At 35.8% G+C, this 22,013-nt stretch overlaps 1 protein-coding gene across 1 annotated transcript in view; it reads left to right on the top strand.

Moving 5' to 3' along the window:
* Nucleotides 1–21,629, top strand: part of LOC121725939 (nephrin-like) — a 100,201-nt gene extending 78,572 nt beyond the window's left edge. Inside the window, exons 10-18 of the mRNA XM_042113138.1 lie at nt 4,847–5,006; nt 11,104–11,265; nt 13,363–13,497; nt 17,176–17,355; nt 18,321–18,479; nt 18,744–19,007; nt 19,939–20,007; nt 20,998–21,074; nt 21,150–21,629. Of these exons, the coding sequence (XP_041969072.1) occupies nt 4,847–5,006; nt 11,104–11,265; nt 13,363–13,497; nt 17,176–17,355; nt 18,321–18,479; nt 18,744–19,007; nt 19,939–20,007; nt 20,998–21,074; nt 21,150–21,455 (1,512 nt within the window). The 3' untranslated portion in view covers nt 21,456–21,629. The remainder of the gene's footprint in view (nt 1–4,846; nt 5,007–11,103; nt 11,266–13,362; nt 13,498–17,175; nt 17,356–18,320; nt 18,480–18,743; nt 19,008–19,938; nt 20,008–20,997; nt 21,075–21,149) is intronic.
* The last annotated feature ends 384 nt before the right edge of the window (nt 21,630–22,013 follow it).

The following is a 22,013-nucleotide window of genomic DNA, read 5'->3' as shown; positions in this document are numbered from 1 at the left end:
GTGATTTTTTCTGTATTAATTGCTTTATTATACTCTTGGCATCAAAATAATCTAATTATTACATATGCTTTTATGAAATAACCCGTTTATTAAGAGATAAAAACAGAATTTTGACGAAACTGTGGTCGCTTAATTAAGAAAATGAAACATAATTAGAAAAAACTAATCTGCGCATTTTGAATATGAGAATGTTGAGCTCATTATGCGCTGAACAGATTTTTAAATTATATTATTTATTGCCATAAACTAAGCGTACAAACACAACTCGAAATGACGTTGGGCACGAAGAGCTGTTTTTAACGCTTGATTTACCTAACATTATCCACATATATGAACTTAAAAAAAATAACTAGCTATTACTTATATTATACGCAATAATAATATTTAGTGTTATTTCATTAGTTAGTGTTAGTATGTCCAAAAAAATTTATACAAAAATGCGCAAATAATTCGCAGCGAGTGAATTTTGCAAGACTGCAGCCTTAAGTCTTCTTAGCCGTGATAGTTTTCCTTTTAAATTCAGCATATTTCCTACTTTCGTAAATTTTTTCACAGTAGACTCTAACGATTTTTTCGACTTTAAAACGTAATATTTCACAAATACTCGTAGGTACCATCGGAAAATGATCTATGAATATTACTCGTAATATTTTTAAAAAAACCTATTCAACGACACCCCACACGATGGGGTGGGCGTGAAAAAAATCATCCCCGCTTGATGTGTAGGGGAGGTCCCATAAAAATATATTTTTTAAAGATTTTATATAACATTTTATCGGCATCATTAATGTGTGCATTCTTACCGAATTACAGCTTTGTAGGTCCTATAGTCTCTGAACAAAACCGCGGACAGACAGACAGACAGACGGACAAACGGACAGACGGACAGTCGGGCGGACAGACCTAAACTATAAGGGTTCCTTGTTGACTACGGAACCCTAATAATCAGATAACTACTTTTATGTAAACATAAAAAAATTAAGAATAGCACGTGCACCACAATTGAAATAAAAAATCCGCGTCATCGACTCAACATTCAACAAACAAACAGTAACAATCGCTTGAAACTGCCCTTTTCTCACGCCGCCGAGATGAAACGAGGTTGTTTCAGTGGCTCTATGACCAGCTGAGAGCTAGTTAAGGGCCCTCCGAGCTCAAATTGTCGTCTCACAATGATAAGGAAGGGCTTTCCGCGAGTTCTCAAAACCACTCCCGAATTATAACAGTCCCTTTGGTTCGCCAACAATTGCCCGAGGTAATTCGCAACTCCTCAAAGCCAACAATAATGAAACTACGTAAGCCGCTACCAAAGGCCGAGGAACACATTACACAATCCATACTAATATTATAAAAGCGAAAGTATCTCTGTCTGTCTGTCTGTCTGTCTGTCTGTCTGTCTGTCTTGCTTTCACGCCAAAACTACTGAACCGATTGCAATGAAATTTTGTATACAGTTATTCTAGAGTCTGAGAAAGGACATAGGCTACATTTTGATGTGGGAAAATATCTTATTTCCATGAAAATATCGATGAAAATGAATTCGCATTGCGCGTGGCCAGCGCTCATCCCGGGGGTCCTGGGTTCGAGTCCCGCAGGCGGAACAAAAAGTTTTCAATGTTCCTGGGTCTTGGATGTGTATTAAAATAAAATTTCAAAAATCTTAAACATATTTTATGTATAATATTATAAAAAATCCAGAAATATATCGATGGAATGAACATTTTAGTTCTAATACGATTCAACAGATGGCGTTTTATTTTTTACTTTATTGTAACACTAGCTGTTGCCCGCGACTTCGTCCGCGTGGACTTCAGTTTATAGCGCGCGATGTCAACAAAATTGGTGTCAAAAGCTTTTATAAAAAAACCCTGGTACCCCTTAAATCAATACAGCTGTGCAGTGTGCACACAATAAGTATTTCATTTTTTTATATTAAACTTTATATTTTATGCCAAATTTTAAAGCTTATTTAGCCCTCCAATTACACAACTTTACCCATAAACTATTTATCATTGATAGATTTAAGGTTACGTCACTGCACAGATAAAGTACTGACTTATTTAATACCGTAGAATAGATATAACAATCGAAAAAAATCGAAACTTAAATGTAAGATGATACCACGTCTTATAGAAAGACTTTTGAGCAAGCGTCAGCGCGATGTAGAAGACGTTGTAGAAGACGCACGGCGCCATCTATTATGAACTGTTGGAACTAACTTAATTTGAACAAATTTACGCATTTTCACCCCCTTACAACCCTTTTTTCCAGTAAAAAAGTAGCCTATGTCCTTTCTCAGGCTTTAGACTATCTGTATACAAAATTTTATTACAATCGATTCGGTAGTTTTGGCGTTTGGCGTGAAAGCGAGACTGACAGACAGACAGACAGACATACAGAGATACTTTTGGCGTTTGGCGTGAAAGCGAGACTGACAGACAGACAGACAGACAGAGATACTTTCGCATTTATAATGTTAGTATAGATTATGTGCACACTGCACAGCTGTTTTTGGGTATTTTGATTAATTAAGGGCCGCGCTACACCGGAATGGCAGCGGCGAGGCGAGCACTTTCAGCGCTGCCATTCCGGTGTAGCGCGGCCCTAAGAGGGGTACCACTTACCAGGGTTTTAAAAAGTTTTTAAATTTGACACACATTTTGTTGACACCGCGCGCTATAAACTAAAGTCCACGCGGACGAAGTCGCGGGCAACAGCTAGTATATTATAGAACCCGCACGCTGTTACTTTTCTATCACAACTAGCTGCCCCGGCAAATGTTGTTTTGCCATATAAAATATATTTTATTGAAGTAACTAAATAAGTATGGCACCATGGCAACGTCCATCGCTATCTCGTCGCACAAACAATGGTCGCCGTCAGTCTCGAGTTGTAATAATTTACTATTATTCTTTCAACAAAAGCAGTCATCAATATAAAAAGCAGCCAGTAGCCGATTCTCAGACCTACTTAATATGCATATAAAATTTGGTAAAAATCAGTAGTATATATATATATATATATATATATATATATATATATATATATATATATATATATATATATATATATATATATATATATATATATATATATATATATATATATATATATATATATATATATATATATATATATATATTTATTTATATATATATATATATATAAAAGAAGATGATCACTGAAGTTAGATGTAACTGGTGTTTTTGTAATTATTGTAAATTGTTCATAGTACTAATGAAATATTATACCAAGTTTAAGTTCTATGATTTTAAGTAACATTAACTTTTCTTATTAAAAAAGTTAATCTAGTAGGTATGTTTGTATTCGCTGTTGTGGTAAAGAAAATCACATAATTAGTATTAGTACGAGAACCCTAGAACATATTTTTTTTATTACTATCAAGCTAATTCTTTGTGAGTAGCTTCATTTTGATAATACAACATTTTTTATCTGCGAAAAATCTTGAAAGTTTATGGGACCATTAAGTCAAAGTATGAAATCCTTTCTATCTCTGTTAGCTACCACTTTCGAGATTTATCGCAAATAAAAATGTTGTTCGTCTTATCAAAATGAAACTACTCACAAAAAATAGCTTGATAGTAATCAAAAAAAATTGTTCTAGGGCTCCCGTACTATATTATATTGACTTCTTTGACAACAAAAAAACTCACTTCTAGATATTTTCTGACGGAAAACGACTAATAATCTATAAATTAATACGTGAGCCAAAAACTTTGTACTTATCCCTTTTGACGAAAAATGGGGAAATGTAGGTGAATGAAATTTTGCACAATTATAGTTTACTTTACATGTTGAATAAATGTTTATTATTATTATTATTACTTTAGAGATCGCCCAATGGTCGAAATTCGACCTTACTTGCAAGGACATTAGAATTACTACCTATATTTTGTAAAAAATATTGACTTCATCATAGTTTTTTTTCAATTCTTGTCTCTGGGACTCAGCTGATCTCAGACTGGCCGTTGAAGCATTGTCTAATCTAAAATTAAATAAAAAAAAACAATAATCCATTTTCAATTTGTCAACTTAATGTCAACAGACTTCAACCATAAATAAAAGAGTATAATTCGTACGTATAGGCTTGTCACTCAAAAATCTGTCATTTTTCCTAGTAGTAGTGTCGTAGTGTGTGTAACGTTTTATTTGTTAAAAAAATAATATATATATATATATATATATATATATATATATATATATATATATATATATACGTTTTTTAACAAATATAACATAATGTTATATTTGTTAAAAAACGTATGATAAAAGCATAATTTTAAAATAATATTAGCTCGATGCACTCCTTCACCATATAAACTATAACTGTGCCAAATTTCATGCACCTACGTTTCCCCATTTTTCGTAAAAAGGGTAACAAAGTTACGTCTCACGTATTAATATATAGATATGGTGAAGGAAAGCTAATAAATTATTTTGAAATTATGCTTTTATCATACATTTTTTTAACAAATAAAACATTACACACACTACAACACACACACTAGGATATATATTTTTGAGTGACAAGCCTATACATTATACGAATTTTACTCTTTTATTTATGGTTGAAGTCTGTTGACAACAAGGTGATAAATTGAAAATGGATTATAGTTTTTTTTTTATTAAATCTAAGATACTATGAGACAATGCTTACACGGCCAGTCTGAGATCAGCTGAGTCCCAGAGAAATATGATATGATAAAGTCAATATTTTTTTACAAAATATAGGTAGTAGTCCTAATTTCGTTGAAACTAAGGTCGAATTTCGATCATTGGGCGATCTTTAGTAATACTAGATGCCTAACTATTGTTTCACTATCAGGACAAGCCTGTTCTACACAACGTGGTATCTGGGATCATCGTCAGCACCAAGTCGCTGGTGCTGCAGCGAGTGACGCGCGACCAGAGTGGCGACTACTCGTGTCGCGCGAGCAACTCCCTCGGTGAAACCGCCAGTCAAGCCACCATACTGAGTATACAATGTGAGTTCTATTTTGTTTGTCACATTTGTTAGTACGAGACAAGGACATAAAATATGGGGATAGTGACTATTTTGTGTAATACCTAAAAATCTGTATAGATTTTTTTTAACTTTAAATAGAAGAATGATTTCTTTCTTTGCATAAAGTATCCCTACATCATTTTGATATATTGTGTACTGACTTATCTATACAAGCCTTTCTACACTTTGGGCCATGCTTGACAACCTAATTGCTGCCACAATCGACGTCCATTGGCTATAATAGACAAATATGGGGTATATTCGTCTACACCATAGTTTCTCAACCTTGTTTTGCTCACCGCCCACTTTGAGAATATGTTTTTTTCTAGAGCCCCCCATCTTAATTTTACTTACCATCTGTTGCGAATTTAAAACAGCTATTGCCACGATTATATTTAAACTTAAGATATTATATTATAGTCGTAAGATAGGAATATTACCCTTATCCTATTTCTGAGTTTAAAACGAAGAATGAAAGAAGAATGTTTCAATGGGAGTGATTAAAACGCATGCTTAGTTATATTGAGCAATATTTTGCATAATATATGATACGTGCACACAAGACAAAAATTAAACGATATTAATTTTTAATTCCCACTTTAGTAAGTGATTAGCGTATATTTTTTGCCTTTATTGACTATATTTTTTAATCTACCCACGCCCTATCTGCGCCATCTCAATGCACCCTAATTTTCTCTGGGTCTTCTACTGCCCCCCCCCCCCCCCCCCCGAAAGTCTCAAACGCCCACAGGGGGGCGTTATCGCCCACGTTGAGAACCTATGGTCTACACGGTGATAGCTCGTCTTTCACTGGCCTACATAGAGAGGCCGCATCTTTGAACAAAAAGGCGCCGTTTGAATCAGAGTCGTCTCTCACAACTTTTTAACGAAAACACGTTATCGACGCAATCGTATTATTGTCGACGGATGCACTTGCTAAAGTTTTCACTCAGCGCCATAAATTTAGAGCGCGATTGCCAATAAACTTAAAAATAAAAGTTTATATTGCGACACAATTAATCGAACTGAGCTTGCAACATTAACTAACTTAGTGCATTACTTCTGTTCAGCGCACCTACTTTTATTTGAAAAATGTATTTAATGTTGATGTTACTCACTTCACCATTACGTACAAACCGTACATTTTTCCGTGATAAAAATCTATGTTAGTATCTTAATCGGTTAGAGTTTTTAGAGTAAAAATGCTATCCCGATTAAGATCTAATTTGCCGATTAAGATACATTACACATTAATAGTAATTAAGCAATAGATATTAAAAAATATTAATTATGAATAATAATCGGCAAAGTGCGAGTCGGACTCGCGCATGAAGGGTTCCGTACCGTTATAGAGCGAAAATAAGGAAAAAATTGTGGTTTTTGTATGGGAGTCCCCCTTACTTATTTATTTTATTTTAATTTTATTATTTAATATTAATGTACACATATAATTGAGGATTCTGTGGAAATTTCAACTGCCTGCCTGTAGTCATTATTGATATCGAGCAAAAAAGGCCAAAAAAAATATGTTTGTTGTATGGGAGCCCCCCTTAAATATTAATATTATTTTGTTTTTAGTATATTTTGTTGTTATAGCGGCAACAGATATACACAATCTGTGAAAATTTCAGAACTCTAACTATAGCGGTTCTTGAAATACAGCCTGGAGACAGACAGACGGACAGACAGACATCGAAGTCTCATGAATAAGGTCCCGTTTTCACCGTTCGGATACGGAACCCTAAAAATGAACTTCAGTCTACCGTTTACTCGAGAACCAATTGTATTTTATAAAAGCACCAAATTGCGGCGTATACATTTGAGGCAACACGTATAATAAATCGTACGTGTTATACAGTATACACAGTATACACTGGAGCTATTTACAGGCATTGAAAGCAACAATAGCGAGGAAGCGCCTATTTTCCAGCGTCGTTGATTTAATTGAGTACAAACATAAGCCGGAAAATTGGCTTAATTGTGTGCTCTATGTATTAGCTCAACTCCGAAACAGAAGACATAAATGGCTGAAAGCTAAATTGAATTTTCATTGGATAAAAATTGACAAACAATTAGGGTTATCGTGTAGCAAATTGAGTTTAAATACGTTTTGGCTTTTACGCTGTAGGCAGTTTTAATTGTGTTGACGACTTTTTAGTTTTCAGTGAATCGAGCGAATAAATAATGTGACTTTATATGAACGCACAGTCTTTTTCTCACAGAAACCAGACGTGACCCGACGACACTACAATTTTGTATTACTTTTATTTATTGGCGTTTCGTTACGACTCGTTTCGGCGTGAACGTTAAATAGCGATAAAAATATAATATTAATTTAATTTATATTTTACTACTTCATCCTGCAAGAAGTGCTAGTTCCAGAATTAATCTTTCTTGAAATTGATTGCTAATTTAATCCATTAATTACACTTACTATAACATTGTTTTCGATAATCAATAAGGCAATAATGAGCCAAGTTCTATTAGAACTGAGAAATTAGAGTCACTGTTGACGCATCAATCATATTACAATGGGGAAAGCAAATGGTTCTGGTTCGATACCGAGTGCAAACTTGGAACTTATGTTAGGCGTGAATGGATGGCCTAATTGTCCGGAATTTCTGGTACACTGCCAGGTGATTGGTGGTGTTGAGGTGTTGGGAGTAACTAATGATGTTTGAAATGACCAGTTACGCAGATACACCTTATACTGCAAGATGTACACGAGCAAGTTCTAATAATAATATATTGGCACTTTTTTTTTTAATCGGACAAGTCGTTTAACTGCTTCAAAAGCACATAAATACAATACATAGACTGCCAAAATAATACAACCCTTCTTTTTGGCTTTTGCAAAGAAAATGCGTTTTTGATATTTATTTAGGAAAAACCTTTCCCTAATCTAATTTAAACTCTAGTATGCATACATTTCTTTCTACTTACATTTTCATTCCGCTCTGCGCGACGCTGCCCAAATCGATGGTCACCAGATTTGCCTCTCCGGCGAAGGCGTTGCATAACATTACCATTTTGCTCCATTTCAAATTGCAATTTGTTTACATTTTTAACCCCCGACAAAAAAGAGGGGTGTTATAAGTTTGACGTGTCTGTCTGTCGGTCTGTCTGTCTGTCTGTCTGTCTGTGGCATCGTAGCATCTAAACGGGTGGACCGATTTTGATCTAGTTTTTTTTGTTTGAAAGCTGACTTCATTGAGAGTGTTCTTAGCTATAGTTCATCATCATCAGCCTGCTCCGTGCTGAAAAATCGCGGTTCGTCTGGTTCGTGAAGGGCCGATTAGCAACTTGCAGTCGTTTGGTGGGCTTTATTGCATTCTAGTTCGTGACATTTATGAATATTTACACATTGATGGAAAGTTGACCTGGTGCTGCAGCATCACCTGGTAATCAATAGGATACCCAACTCCTCACCAACTTAGAGCAACTGTTTCGTGTTTGGGCTCATTTGAATTGCGACAACTAGTAAGACGTAGATAACCAATAAATTTTTGCATGCTGCTACTGCAGCATCACCTGGATTCTATAGGAGCCGAGCTCCATATGAACCCAAAGTGGAGGTTTCATGTTTGGACTCATATTGACGGCCTCATCCAAAAGGACATTCGTAGATGGTATTCATTGGGATATAATATGATCCTGTTGATAGGAATTATTCTGCACTATAACCAACACAAGTTTAAAGAGCATGAAATAAAATTAAATTAAGAAATTTAAAAACCCCCGCCAAACAACTATAAAAAGTAATGAAATAATATATTTTACTGACTTTAAGTTTAAATAATTCCTAAGTGTAAAGTGATATTTTAGTCCTTAATTGTTGTCAAGGTGTGTCGGGGGACCGCTAATGTAGATGTTTGATTTCACAAAACATTATATTTAGTATCGAGACAATCAGTGACATGGCGACACACCGTGACAACAATTATGGACTAAAATATCACTTTACACTTAGGAATTATTTGAACTTAATGTCAGTAAAATATATTATTTCATTACTTTTTAAAGTTGTTTGGCGGGGGTTTTTTTTAAATTTCTTAATTTAATTTTATATTGACTTTGAAACGCTTCTTAGCTTCTGCTTAACCAAGAGTTTCTGAAGATACTTTAAAACAATTCAGAAAATGTTATCTGCAGTTAGACTACAAATATAAGTATAATATCCTATGTTCTATATTTATATTTTAGTATAAATGTTGAAGTTTATAAGTAGAATATTAAAATATTATAAATAGAGAACTTAAGATATTTTCGGTATTTTAAGTCTTCACTTACAAAATGAGCCCATTCATAATAATATCGTCCTATAGTAAAATCGAACTGTTAGATTCGCTTTAGTTTGTCGACTATGCAACTTCGCGTTAAAATGAACTCTTAAATCATCCACTGTTTCCCACTCCGAGCACGAAACTCACTATCTGGCTGATTTTCCACATGAAAATCTGCATAAATTTTAATTAATTGCACTCAAGTTTTTAATTTAAGTTTTATGCATATCTGTGTAATGTAATTGACAATAATTGTGAACGAGTCTGCTAGGCGTCGTTCTAAATTTATGAGTCTGGGACTGCGGTTATGCATTTAATTGCTATGATTTAAAACTTTATTTCGTTGTATTATGAGTTATGACAATTAGCACAGCTCTTTTTCCCTTCTTAGTCACTTTTAACGAAAATAAATGACGATTGACGCCTACAGCTGAAAGTCTAAGTCGTAATTAAAAGTATAAATGGATAAAACACTTTTTTGCTTAATCGGCTCAATTTCTCTTTAGTGTATGAAATAATACTGTAATTTATGCTAAGCCTCGCAAGAAGGCTTATACTGTTTTAATTTTTATTGTAAAACAGTGTATTGTGTTCCTCATAATGGAGGCAGGAATTTCACATGACGGCGTAATAAAAAATAATGAACGTCTAGAAAAGTTTTTCTTTATTACAATGATACATAATTTGAAAAATGATTTTCATTCTCGTCACTTTGCCGTGATACATAGGTGAAACTAGACATGGTAAATAAATTCTTAGTTTATTTACAACTTCAAGTTTTTTCGCACCAATATTTCGTAATGGGAAATACATTATATTAACCCTTTTTTTTAATGAAAAAATAGCGATATGTATAAAATCGGAGACTGCTTAATAATTTCTTATTCAATACGTTGTTAATTGTCTATCTATGGTTATGTCAATTTATTTGTTCTGTCTGTCCTTGACCCTGAAATTCTTCCATCGGGTGTGATGTGACCCGCTCTGAGTACTGCTGAAATATTGAGGCGGTCGTAAGGACCGGAGGGCACCGTGGGATCCATTTCACTATTTTATGTGCATGGCGCCCTTTACTTGCATAAAATATACTAAGTACAGCCGAGAGCGGAAACATCGAGTGCGAGAGTTCCCTAACTATGTGCGGAAAAACATGTGTTTCTGTCGAGCACTTTTCAGCGCTATGAATATATTTTAAGAAAATATGTTTTTGTGCACATTTTTAACTATCTTATGTAAGGCTTCGTTAGGATTCCTAACGAAGCCTTTGCTGAGTATAATACTTACATACTTACTGTTAGTACTTATACTAATATTATAAAATATTCCAAAGTGTATTTCTGTTTGACTTAGACTTTGACGACCTCTGTGGCTTAGTTGGTGGGCGTTTTGGTTGCTCAAGCCGAGGGTCGCGGGTTCAAATCCCGCCGACGGAATAAAAAGTTTTCAAAGTTCCTGGGTCATGGATGTATATTAAATATGTGTATCATAATATAATAAAAATCTTAAATAAATAAGTATAGTAAGTATTAAATATTATATTTCCGTTGTCTGGTAACCTGTAACACAAGTCCTTCAGGTACTTACCACGGGGCCAGACTGACATGGTATGAAGCGTACATAAAATATATTATTATTATTTGAATCTTGGGACACGTTAAACGAGATCATTTTTACCCAGTCCCAATCACGTGATTATTATCGAATATTCCTACAACGAAGGCCCGTACCTTCGTTGTAGGGCGATTGTAATGTTTGTTACATCTAGTGCGATTGTAAAGTAATTATACCTTTCAGATGCGCCGGTCTGTCTGAGCGGTTCCCCGCAAGTGGTGGGAGCTCAACTGGACGAGACGCTGAGGGTGCGGTGCGCGGTCACCGCCAACCCGCCTGACGTCACCTTCTTCTGGCAGTTCAACAACAGCGGCGAGAGCTTAGACGTCTCTCCGACTAAATTCGGTAAGACTTACGTGTTTAGACGGACCTACGAAACACAATTTTAGGCCTAATTTTGCTCTATAATGGTACGGAACACTACGTGCGCGAGTCCGACTAGCACTTGGCCGATTATTTAATAATTAAATTTGAAATGATTTCTTAAAAGATCATTGAATTTGTTTCTTCAAATATAAGTTCTTAAACGAGAACCAAATGACAACTGTAAATGTTTCTAACATGAATTCTGTCGACTCATAAACGATTCCTAGATAATTCTCCGGCGAAATTCCGAGACAACCGACTATTCTGCAACGTATATTTACGAAGTCTTTTTATGTCCAGTAATAACAGCCTTTATGATATCGTGAAGAATAATACAGGAATGTATAGATGTTAGTAATGGAGAGCCTTTATATTATAATAATGTTATTACGGCATCCTTCAGAAATCTTTAGGACGTTTTTTCACATTGTGTACTTTTTCTTTGAGTTACTAATATTTCTTACTTCTAGATAAAAATGTTCACTATTTTTATGTTATTTAGAAGATACTTATAATCGCAGAATATATAATACATATGAGTAGTACCAAACCTAACAATATAATATTATACTGAGACAATATCTCAGTGAGTGTGAAATTGTGTCTGTTCTGTATTAATTTATTTTATATTAAATAAATGAAAACTTAGTTAACTAAATACTAGCTATTTGACCGAGCTTTGCTCGGTATTCGATAAAACACACATGAAATGACATTTTCTAAAAAATATTCCTAGCTAGATCGATTTATCGCTCCTGAAACCCCCTATATTCAAAATGTCATGAAAATAGTTGGAGCCGATTCCAAGATTCCAATTACATATATACAAGAATTGCTCGTTTAAAGATATAAGATTAGTTCACAAAAAATTGCCATTTATAGCCGTTTCCTTTATTGCTCGGTCAATACTTTATTTAAATCGGTAACAGTATAGTCTCAATATAACTGATTTTTGTATTTAAATGAAAATTATTTGTAACGGGATATAAGTTTCAAAATAAGTATTGTAGATACAATAAGTCTATACCAGCATCACCGCATGTTAAAAACAAACGACACCTACGAAAGCCTCCAACAAATTCCTCGACGGAGTACACATGAAACAACAACAAAATCAAGATGGCTCGGCTACAAACTTGAAGCAAATCAAATTGTTCCGAAGATAGCTCGTTGTGAATCGGCGCACGTGACGCGTGCTCAGAACTCGAACGAGGGAAAAGGTTTTCAAATTAATATGTTGCCATAGTTATGTCTTAACTCCCGATGTCTACGTTCGCTGAAGACTCGGACAGTTTTTTGAACGGATGCCAAAAGAAGCTCTTGTTTTAATATCTAGTGCTGAGCGTGCAGGGCTTAAGTGATTAAAATACTTTTAGACTTATTTTTGGCGTCTTGCGGTAAAATATAGACTTCTGGTTGTTATTCGAGATGTTTTTATGCACAAGTACTTTTTATAAGCGCAAGTTATTACTATTATACCATCGACTATTTGCCAAATGGAAATACATTCATCAATGAAGCCAGTCAAATTTCGCACGTCTTGCTGCCTTCAAAATGCAAAAAAAACTTTTAACTGTACTAACACTAATTTAAGTGGAACCACATACACACCACAAAATACACATGACGCACAGTGTAACCAACAGATTTTAGAAATATGAAACCATATGTTATGAGTGCTCAGGTACTCATAACTAACATATTGAGTCGCCATATTATACTGAGCTGTGTGTAAATTGAGATTATATAATATTATGTACTTATACCTATTGTTAATGTGAATAATTGTGCGTGAGTAGGTAATGACATCGGCTCACGTACGTAAACACCTCTTCACAAATTTCTTCTTGTGTTCTGTTTTCCTATATGGTCGCTGTTAAGCATTTGTGTTCTAACTCACAATTTTTTTTTTCGTTGAATTTTTGCAGTCCTGTTCTAAATGATCTAAAGAACATAACCGCATTCATAGCTTTACGTAATTTTTTGTGGGTTAGAACACGAATGCTTAACAGCGTCCATATATTATAATAAAGTACTCTGTGTGTTTTGTGGTGTAACCTCATCGAAATTCACCAGGCACGGCGAACGGCAGCACCAGCGAACTAATCTACCGGCCGCAGAGCGAGCGGGACTACGGGGCGCTCAGCTGTCGCGGCTCCAACGCCGTCGGCCGACAACTTGATCCCTGCGTCTTCCAGATCGTGCCCGCCGGTGAGACGACTATTTTTACACTACTATTTGGTAAAAAATATAATATTTCAGATGTTGTATAAAGGGTGTTTATTGTTGTGGTTGTTGATTTTAGTAATTGTTAAACACATTCATTAGTAGATAATAATAATCATGATTAGAGTGACCGAATATTCACTTAATAATAAATTACAATAAATTAATGAACAAAACAACAACATATATAACAATTTTAACGTGGATTAGTTAGTGCTGTCTTATTAATCGTTAAGAAGCGCTTACACGGACAATTATTACGGCAATAATTGATCGGCAACATGAATGGGGCGATCTGGAGTAATTAGTGGAGCAATATAGAGCAATTTATTTCATATCGCTCAAATATTCGATGGCCACATCACTCAATATTGTATTGCGCAATATTGCTGTTTGTTGCCGCAAATTGCTTGATGTAGTCGTAACGTCAAAATTGACGAGAATTTACTGGAGTTGAGCAATTTTAGTTGCCCGTATAAGCGCACCATTAATGAGGCCGGCTAATATAAATACCGACCTATCTTGAGCAGATTTTAATGTTTAGCATATTCCTGTGTTATGAATTTATCAAAATATACAAAACAATAATTTAAGTCTAAATAAGTTTAAAGTTCAAATAAAACCTTAGCTATCTGAGTCATAACTACTTTACAGAAGTCTGTTTCTGAAAGTTAGCAACAACTTTTCAATCTGTCTAAAATATTTTAGAGTTCATTTAACATTTAGCATACCTAAGCTTTTATTTTACATAAAATTAACAAATCTATTTTTTTTATTGTAATACGCTTTGTGTCGTATTTTCGAATAAATAAGAAAAATAAATTAAATTGAACATTATACAATCATTATTTTAGTAAGTATGAAATAGAGGTTCTGTTCTAATTTCAGTTAGGCCAAACATTTCGATGTAAGGTACATAATCGCTTAATCTACCGAAACGTGTCTAGTGGGCTGAAGACAAGACCTAAAATAATATTATGTAATCTGAAAGTAATTTCTCAATTATCCATTTCAATTACGAAAACTTCCCTACACAAACATACCGCCGTGCACGCGCTATCATAATTAATTCCCTCCGTATTATATTATGTGTAACATAAATCCAGCATACGAGCTAAGCTTATTTCCTTTTGCTCTGCGAACATTTTTGTTTTATGTCGGACTCAAAGTGGAGGCCACTCGAGCGATACACTCGGCGGAGGTCTCATTGTTCGGGGCTGAAATATTTAGGAAATGTCAATACGTTTTCCCGACTCTGTAGTGGTCCAATAAGCCGATTACGTGCCCGCTATTATGTACATAATGTACCTTTTCTCTTTGTCGTGTCCGTCGCAATGATCCGTTAGGTGCAGCGATATTTACTCTGCGAGAGACGGCGCGGCTCGCTCACTTTGTGCTCCTATCGAAATGCACACTATACTACACGAGCGACGGCGCTTTAAATCATAAACGCTAAACTGGGAATTTGCAGCGGTTAAATAATATTTAGTCTGCGCGAAATTACATTTCCTCGGGGTGAGGCAGGAGGGAATGCATTATGCGACAGGGCAAACGGTGGGCGCGAATGCACACACATAGAAAATATAGCTTCGACGCAGTTGTACGAAGAAATATGAGCCGGTGCTGGGTGCAGCGTAGCGCTAACCCGCAGCGTTTAATATCCCAACATTATAATATATACGGCTCGGCCGACCCTCCCGCCATAAGTCAGCTCCAAATTAGTGAGTTTAGCCGTGCACTTAATTTTCGTTTCAACGCATGTGACGCGTTCGTTCCCCAGGTGTAGGCCCCCGGATTACCATGATTAAATTTTAAGTATCAACAATTGCGGGGGCCCCGCAAAGTTAATTCGGAGCTGACGCTCTAAGCTGAAACGTAAAATTAGTTCGGTATCATAACTTCCAGGTAAAAAGGATCTAATCCGAACTTTGATTACTTCTTGAATAGGCATTCGTAAATTTTCCATGAAAACTTTTAATCGAGTAATTGTTTGATAAAACAAGATAATTATTTTCTCTTGTGAGTTTTAGATACAGTTCAAGTTTTTTAATAAAATTTATTAAATGAAGTTTATTCCCCTTTTTGTACAGAATAACGTTGTATATTGAATAACAGTCATGGTATTTCAAGGTTTAAAACGTGTCATGAGTCATGACTAATCGACATAATATGGCCCTTTGAGGATTGTTTTGAACGCAATTTATCTTTTTAGGTTAAAATTGACTGAATAACGAACGTTTTCTTGTAAGAAAAAAATCTTTTATTCTTAAAACTTCGTAGACTACCCTGAGTTTTGAAATGTTTATTTTATTCATAAATGTGATTATTATTATTCAACAAATAAGTGATCACAATGTATCGTTGAAGAGAAATAACGTGTAGTTAATTAGAAGGCAAATATTAAGTCACACTATGTCCATAAGGGTGGCGGGGTGTCGCCCTGCGGCCTTGGAGGAAATGCGGGCGTTAGACCCAATCTCAAATAGAAGTAGACCTCGACCGCTGAATACATTAATAATGCACAAACGATACACAAATAACCCGTCAAGTGGCTTAAGCTTGGCTTTTAATTACAAAGTCATATAAATAAACTAGGTTTGTTTGACACTCAATGTAAAAAAAATATATACAATGTGTCCCGACACCGGGATAAGGTTATGATGTAGGGTATATTTTATCGACAAATTGGCTATCAATTTTTTTCTGTAACTTTTGAAAAATATTTTTTTTCTCTGGCTCTCATAGTAATCTGACCAATACTTCATAAGAAAATTGTTATAATAAGAAAATTGTTAGAGCTTAATATAAGTAAAGGAATTTATTTGAGATGAAAACTTCATCTATCTTTTTAAAATAAAAAATAACCAGTTTAAGGGCCGGGACACAAAAACACGATACGACATCGTGTCGTAAAATCGTGGCACGTCACGATGTCGCGTCGTAGTTTTTTACGATACTCGTCGTGGATTCCCACGACACGACGTCGCATCGTGAAACGACGCCGCGTCTTGGTACGACGCGACGTCGTGTCGTGTTTTAGTGTCCCGGCCCTAATGCGCTAGATTTTTCACAAAAAGCAATTAATTAAAAAAATCACTTTTTTTCCTTAAAATTTGGTTTTTCAGTATTTAAGTCCACGAAATTTATAACATATTGTCTGTGTAAGCATAGTCTACAAGTTTAGCTATCAAATGAGACCTTTTTTATCTTCATAGGATATTTACATGAGAAGTATTGTTCAGATTAGTGTAAAGCCCGAGAAAAACTAAAACGGCTGCCATTTTACAACCGTGAGAGAAAGATAAAATTTGAGAGCCAATTTGTCGATGAAATATGCCATACATTATGACATTAAAGGATCAGACACCGGTGTGTCCCGACACATTGTATATTATGTAAAAAATGTAAATAATTTTAACTATTCTTTCTTCGCTGCAAAAATGATTTTCATGGGAGCGCATATTATTTTTGTTTTAAATCTAGACTACTATAATATAGATCTGTCTGTATTAAAGAAAAAATAATAACATTTTATATGGTACTTTCAAAACTTTTCTCTTCACTTCTCTATTTTTTTCCTTATATTTTCTACTTACTTTTTTCTACGTTTCTTTCATATTCGTCATAGACCATCTCGTCCCAACTTGTCTACATTATTCGCAGCTCGTCCCGCGCCGCCGCGCAACTGTTCGCTACAAACAGGGCCGAACAGCACGGAGGGGAGCTTGCTGTTCGTGCGCTGTGTCATCGGCTACGACGGCGGCCTGCCGCAGACTTTCATCCTGGAGGCACTCGATCCCATCACGGCCATCACCAGATTCAACACCAGCGTCAACGAAACTGGTAAATAACAAACCTAAAGGGGTAGGTAATAGGTATATTGAGTTTGTAGGTATTTAAATCAGTAGCGTAGGTCCTACTAGTTTACAGGTTTTCTATAGGATTGCGCTCTAAATATCAACCCTTTTTGCCCTCGCTGTGGCAAAAAGGGTACATGTTTATCTATTAAAGTTTAGGACAATTTTTCCTGATAAATGTATCATTTAAATTCAGCACTCGTACGTTCCTAATTTAAATATCTTCAGCACAGTCGAGTAAACATGAGATGAAAACATCAATTCAGAATAGAAATAGACAACACATGCTCGCCTATGCTTTGAATATAAAATACTTCCTCGAGAGCCACTTTAAATTTGTACAATATAGAGTGCATCCACACTAGCGATCTCGTAGCGCTCATTCGTCACAGATGCTGAAATCAGCTGTTTCTGATAACATTCGTATGCGGCGCACGGGCGCGGGGCGGCGCGGGGCGAGCGCGCCGCAGCAGCCGAGTCCCCGCTGCAACGCAAGCGGTTTAATTAATGACTTCCAACGAGGTTTTTAAGTTTATCTAGAAAAAGAATGACTCTTAGAACAAAGATTTTCACAATTAAAGTGAAATGAAACTAAATTCATTTACTCTCGTGTGAGTACTTTTAATGCAGCCTATATCTGAATTCGAACAAATTAGAACGACTAATTGGCGTTGAAATTACATGATTTACTAGGTGTCGGATATTCGATGTTACGGCCTGTGAATACTAAATTATGTTAGTGTAAAATATACGTCGGCTATATCATAATTTGCTTATTTGGCTGTTACGTTTTAATGTGTTCGGTAAACAAGTATCACTGTCAATACTTGAATCAAATAGCTATATTTTTACAGGTACTAATTACATAATATGTCTTAATTTACAAAATAACACGTACCTCTCACCGAAACACACTGAATATGAATATTATCATGTTCGTGTCTGTTTCAGATGGACTCGCCATTTTCAAACTAGATCTCTCGCAGCTATCGACTGGGGATGTGGAGAGAGCCACATTTAATCTTCTCATCTATGCGAGAAACCTCAAGGGAGAGTCGGAGAAAACTCTCCTTGAAAATATTGCTTTCAACGACGCCGCGAGGAGGACGGGTAACGCTTTTTTGCATATTAAGATAAATTTATTTTAAAATATACAGTTGCATAAAATATCACCTGTGGTTTTTGTACCATTTTAAGGGTACTTCCGCGTTGAAGTATCTCTTTGTCGAGTAAATGGTGATGTGCTCGTACCGTGGAGACTAAAAACGAGTTTTTACAACCGTTAAAATATGACGATCTCTAGATAAAAGGCGTTTATAATCTTGATAAAAATGCGAATAAGATAAACGTACTTTAAATTTCACCTTGTTACAGACGGCAAGAATGCTCTAGGAGGAGTGACTCTAGGAGTAGTTGTGGCGGCAGCATTAGGAGCTACATTGGCGGTAGTGGGGATCGCATTAGCAGCGTTCTGTGCTCACAGGAGAAGAGCCCAGCCTCCCCACAAGCACCCCCCGGGAGACATGTTGGAACTGAGTGACGACTGCCGGAGATACGTGGTGGCTTACACCATTAAACCGTCGCCGGATTCCAAAACGCCGGAGAACGGACCGCAACCTGACATACTGATTGCTCCAGGTAAGCATAACTATGTGGTTTAGCGACCCTAAATAAGTGTAGGCTACAAAAGCAAGCTATTTCGTCAAATCCTGTCCAATTTGCCATATAGGTTTTCTCCTGCAACGCCTTATCTCCACCCCATCCTTTCAACGATATCTGGGTGGTACTTTTTTCACTGGTCCCACATAATATGGGTTTTTCTGTTATAGTATTGATTAATATGTGAAAAATTTGAAAATGAAATGGAGACTTTTAATTCAGAGAAAGGACATACTAAGTTTCCCTTTCGACAAAGTGTTACAATAAATGATAATTCTAAAACCATCTTACTTACATCTATTAACATTGGAAGTGAATGTATAAAAAATAAAAACACTATAATGTGGTCTCCGAGTGAGTATAAAGCGCAGATGTCGGATTTGCCGAAAGGCCACTTTATCAAACCGATGCAGCTATTAGCCGCAGTGCAGCAGCGAGCGCGGCGGCCTCTCATTAGACAACCGAGCCTTTTACCGATGTTAGAAGTTTGCCCAATCTCTACGTAATCCCTATTTATAGTCCACGGAATTGGCATGGGATATCGTATCTTAATTTTCCTCTGAAACTCTCTTGTATAATTGACTTTTAGCTATTTTTAATCTGGGATCTTGGCTTGGCTTAAGTTCTATTCGTATTGTTGCTATTATATTTTATTTAAATACAAGTAAGTCTCAGCTCTCAGGTTGTGATATTGGTGATATTTAATGGATATTACATAATATTATATAAATATTGCTTAGCAAAAATAAGTCTGAACATCAGTATCTATACTTGTAATATTATAAAGCGGAAGAGTTTGTTTGTTTGTTTAAACGCGCTAATCTCAGAAAATACTGGTCCGATTTGAAAAATCCATCTAGTGTTCAAGTAAAAATTTAAATGTATTCCATGTAATTAATTTTATGTACAGAAAGCGACTGCCAAAATATGCAGTCCACAGCGGCACCCGAAGAGTGGAACAACGTTAAGGAAATGAGAGGTGTGTAGTTTGTAGTTTTTACTATAATATTATCTTTTACATGTGTGGACATTTTTCAGTTGTTACAAAATAAAATGTTAAAGTGTTTTTTAGAAAATGAGGTTATGACTCAAATCTTGAGACTTGCTCGAGTTACGTTATGAATAGCACAGTAAACTTTATATTACTATTATTACAGATTACTAAGTAGTTACTTCCTATTACAACCCGCTAGAGATGTAAACATAGAAAGACAATATGATTTTTTCAAATCATATTTTATTTTCTGGGAAGTGGCCTTTTGAACGGAATTCGCGGAAATGGCAATTAGTCTTCGGATCTCGTGTGCAAAGCCCTACTGAAATAGTAGTTAGTGACTATGTTCGATTGCAGTCCAGTAGGCACGTTGGATATTGAAACCGAAACATGTCAATATTAGTAACTGTACCTGGTATTCTACGTATATTTTGAATATTGACTCAATGTAAAATTTTGAAATACAACCGACACGTAATCGTTAAACAATGCGGTGCAATATACTAAATGAACAACTTATGAATGTGCGCGCCTTTCAAGAATTGTCGTGCACGAAGGACGATTCTCGTAAGAGATTAGCGACGTGGTTTAACTGTTAAAACTTTTATCAAATAATTGCGATTTGCAAATTACCGACTAATGATGTTGTTCAAACACTCCGTATTTGTATGGCATGGAAACGTGCACAATATGCACATTTCATTAACCGTATGAAACATTCAGTAAAAAGCGTTCAATCAGAGTTATTCATACATGTCGCAACTAATTAACTAGTAAATAACGATTCGATATTTAAATCCAATTTATAATGTGATGAATTATAAAGGATGGGACGATTTCATTATTAAATCGTCGTTCTGTTAATGCGCAAGTATTTTAAAACAATATTCGTGCGGAACGAAACCTTTCTGCCGTTTTGACTTCCTGCACGATCGCAACGAAAATTATAAAATTAACTGTTGAATGTTTTCGCAGAGGGCTGGTGTAAATCTACGCCCGTATTTTCCGCCGAGGACTTGGCCCTGCTGGACTCGGCGGGGCGCCCTCAGGAGGTCGGTATATTTATTTAAGCACGCTCGCGTGTTTCTATCGCATACCTTAATCTAATCGTAACTTATTTCTCGTAGCTCATGTCCGGGGGCGATCTGCTGAATCCGCAGGAGGACGCGATCAACCAGAATCTGGTCCAACCGATCTTGACGAGCAACTTTAGGCCCAACTACGTGGTGAACAGCCCAACGCTGGGCAGTCCGAACTTCGTCTGTCCGAACGGCAACGCGGGGTCGCCTTTCGGCAGCCAGACCCTCACGGGCCCTTCCCTGAGCTCCAGCAGCCTGGCCACCTCGACGCTGCACAGGAAAGGGAAAAGCAACGTGAGGAGAAGAGAGCACGTGCTAGCCGAGAACCTGCCCGGGCCGGAGAGCTGCGTGTGAGCGTCTCTAGTGGACTTAACGTTTATTCCTGCTGACGACAGCCTTTCGAAATTTAAAAGTTTTTCCCTCTATTTATACACTGCCGGTTTTTATTAAGGCCTTATTAAACTGATAGAAAATTATAAAATAGCGCGAACTACAAAGCTGTGTGAAAAAGCGAGGCTGTTTTAAATATTAAATTTAAGAATTGTCTTACGTTAAACTTGTTTTACGTTAAAGATAAAAATAAGCGTATTGACGCTTATTTTTATCTTTAACGTAAAACAAGTTTATGAAATTACAAACTACTCCAAGCTACTCGCAGGATGTAGCGAGGCCGATCAGCAAATTTTTATCATCTTGAGGCCTAAAATAATATGTAGGTAGTGTACTATAAATATTCTAGTTTTTATGTTGAAGTGTAATAAATGGGATGTTTTGACACTCAAGTTTCTTATTTGCTCAAGTATAATCTTTATAACTTTATATTTTTTAAAACCATTACTTTTACGAAGCATGTAAATTTGTAAATAACTATTAAAATTCCTACTTATACGAAAAGATGGGTCTTCTGGATGT

The sequence above is a fragment of the Aricia agestis genome, chromosome 4 (assembly GCF_905147365.1).
Source record: "Aricia agestis chromosome 4, ilAriAges1.1, whole genome shotgun sequence".
In the NCBI taxonomy this organism is placed as follows: Eukaryota; Metazoa; Arthropoda; class Insecta; order Lepidoptera; family Lycaenidae; genus Aricia; species Aricia agestis.
This window is presented reverse-complemented; position numbering and strand designations above follow the sequence as displayed.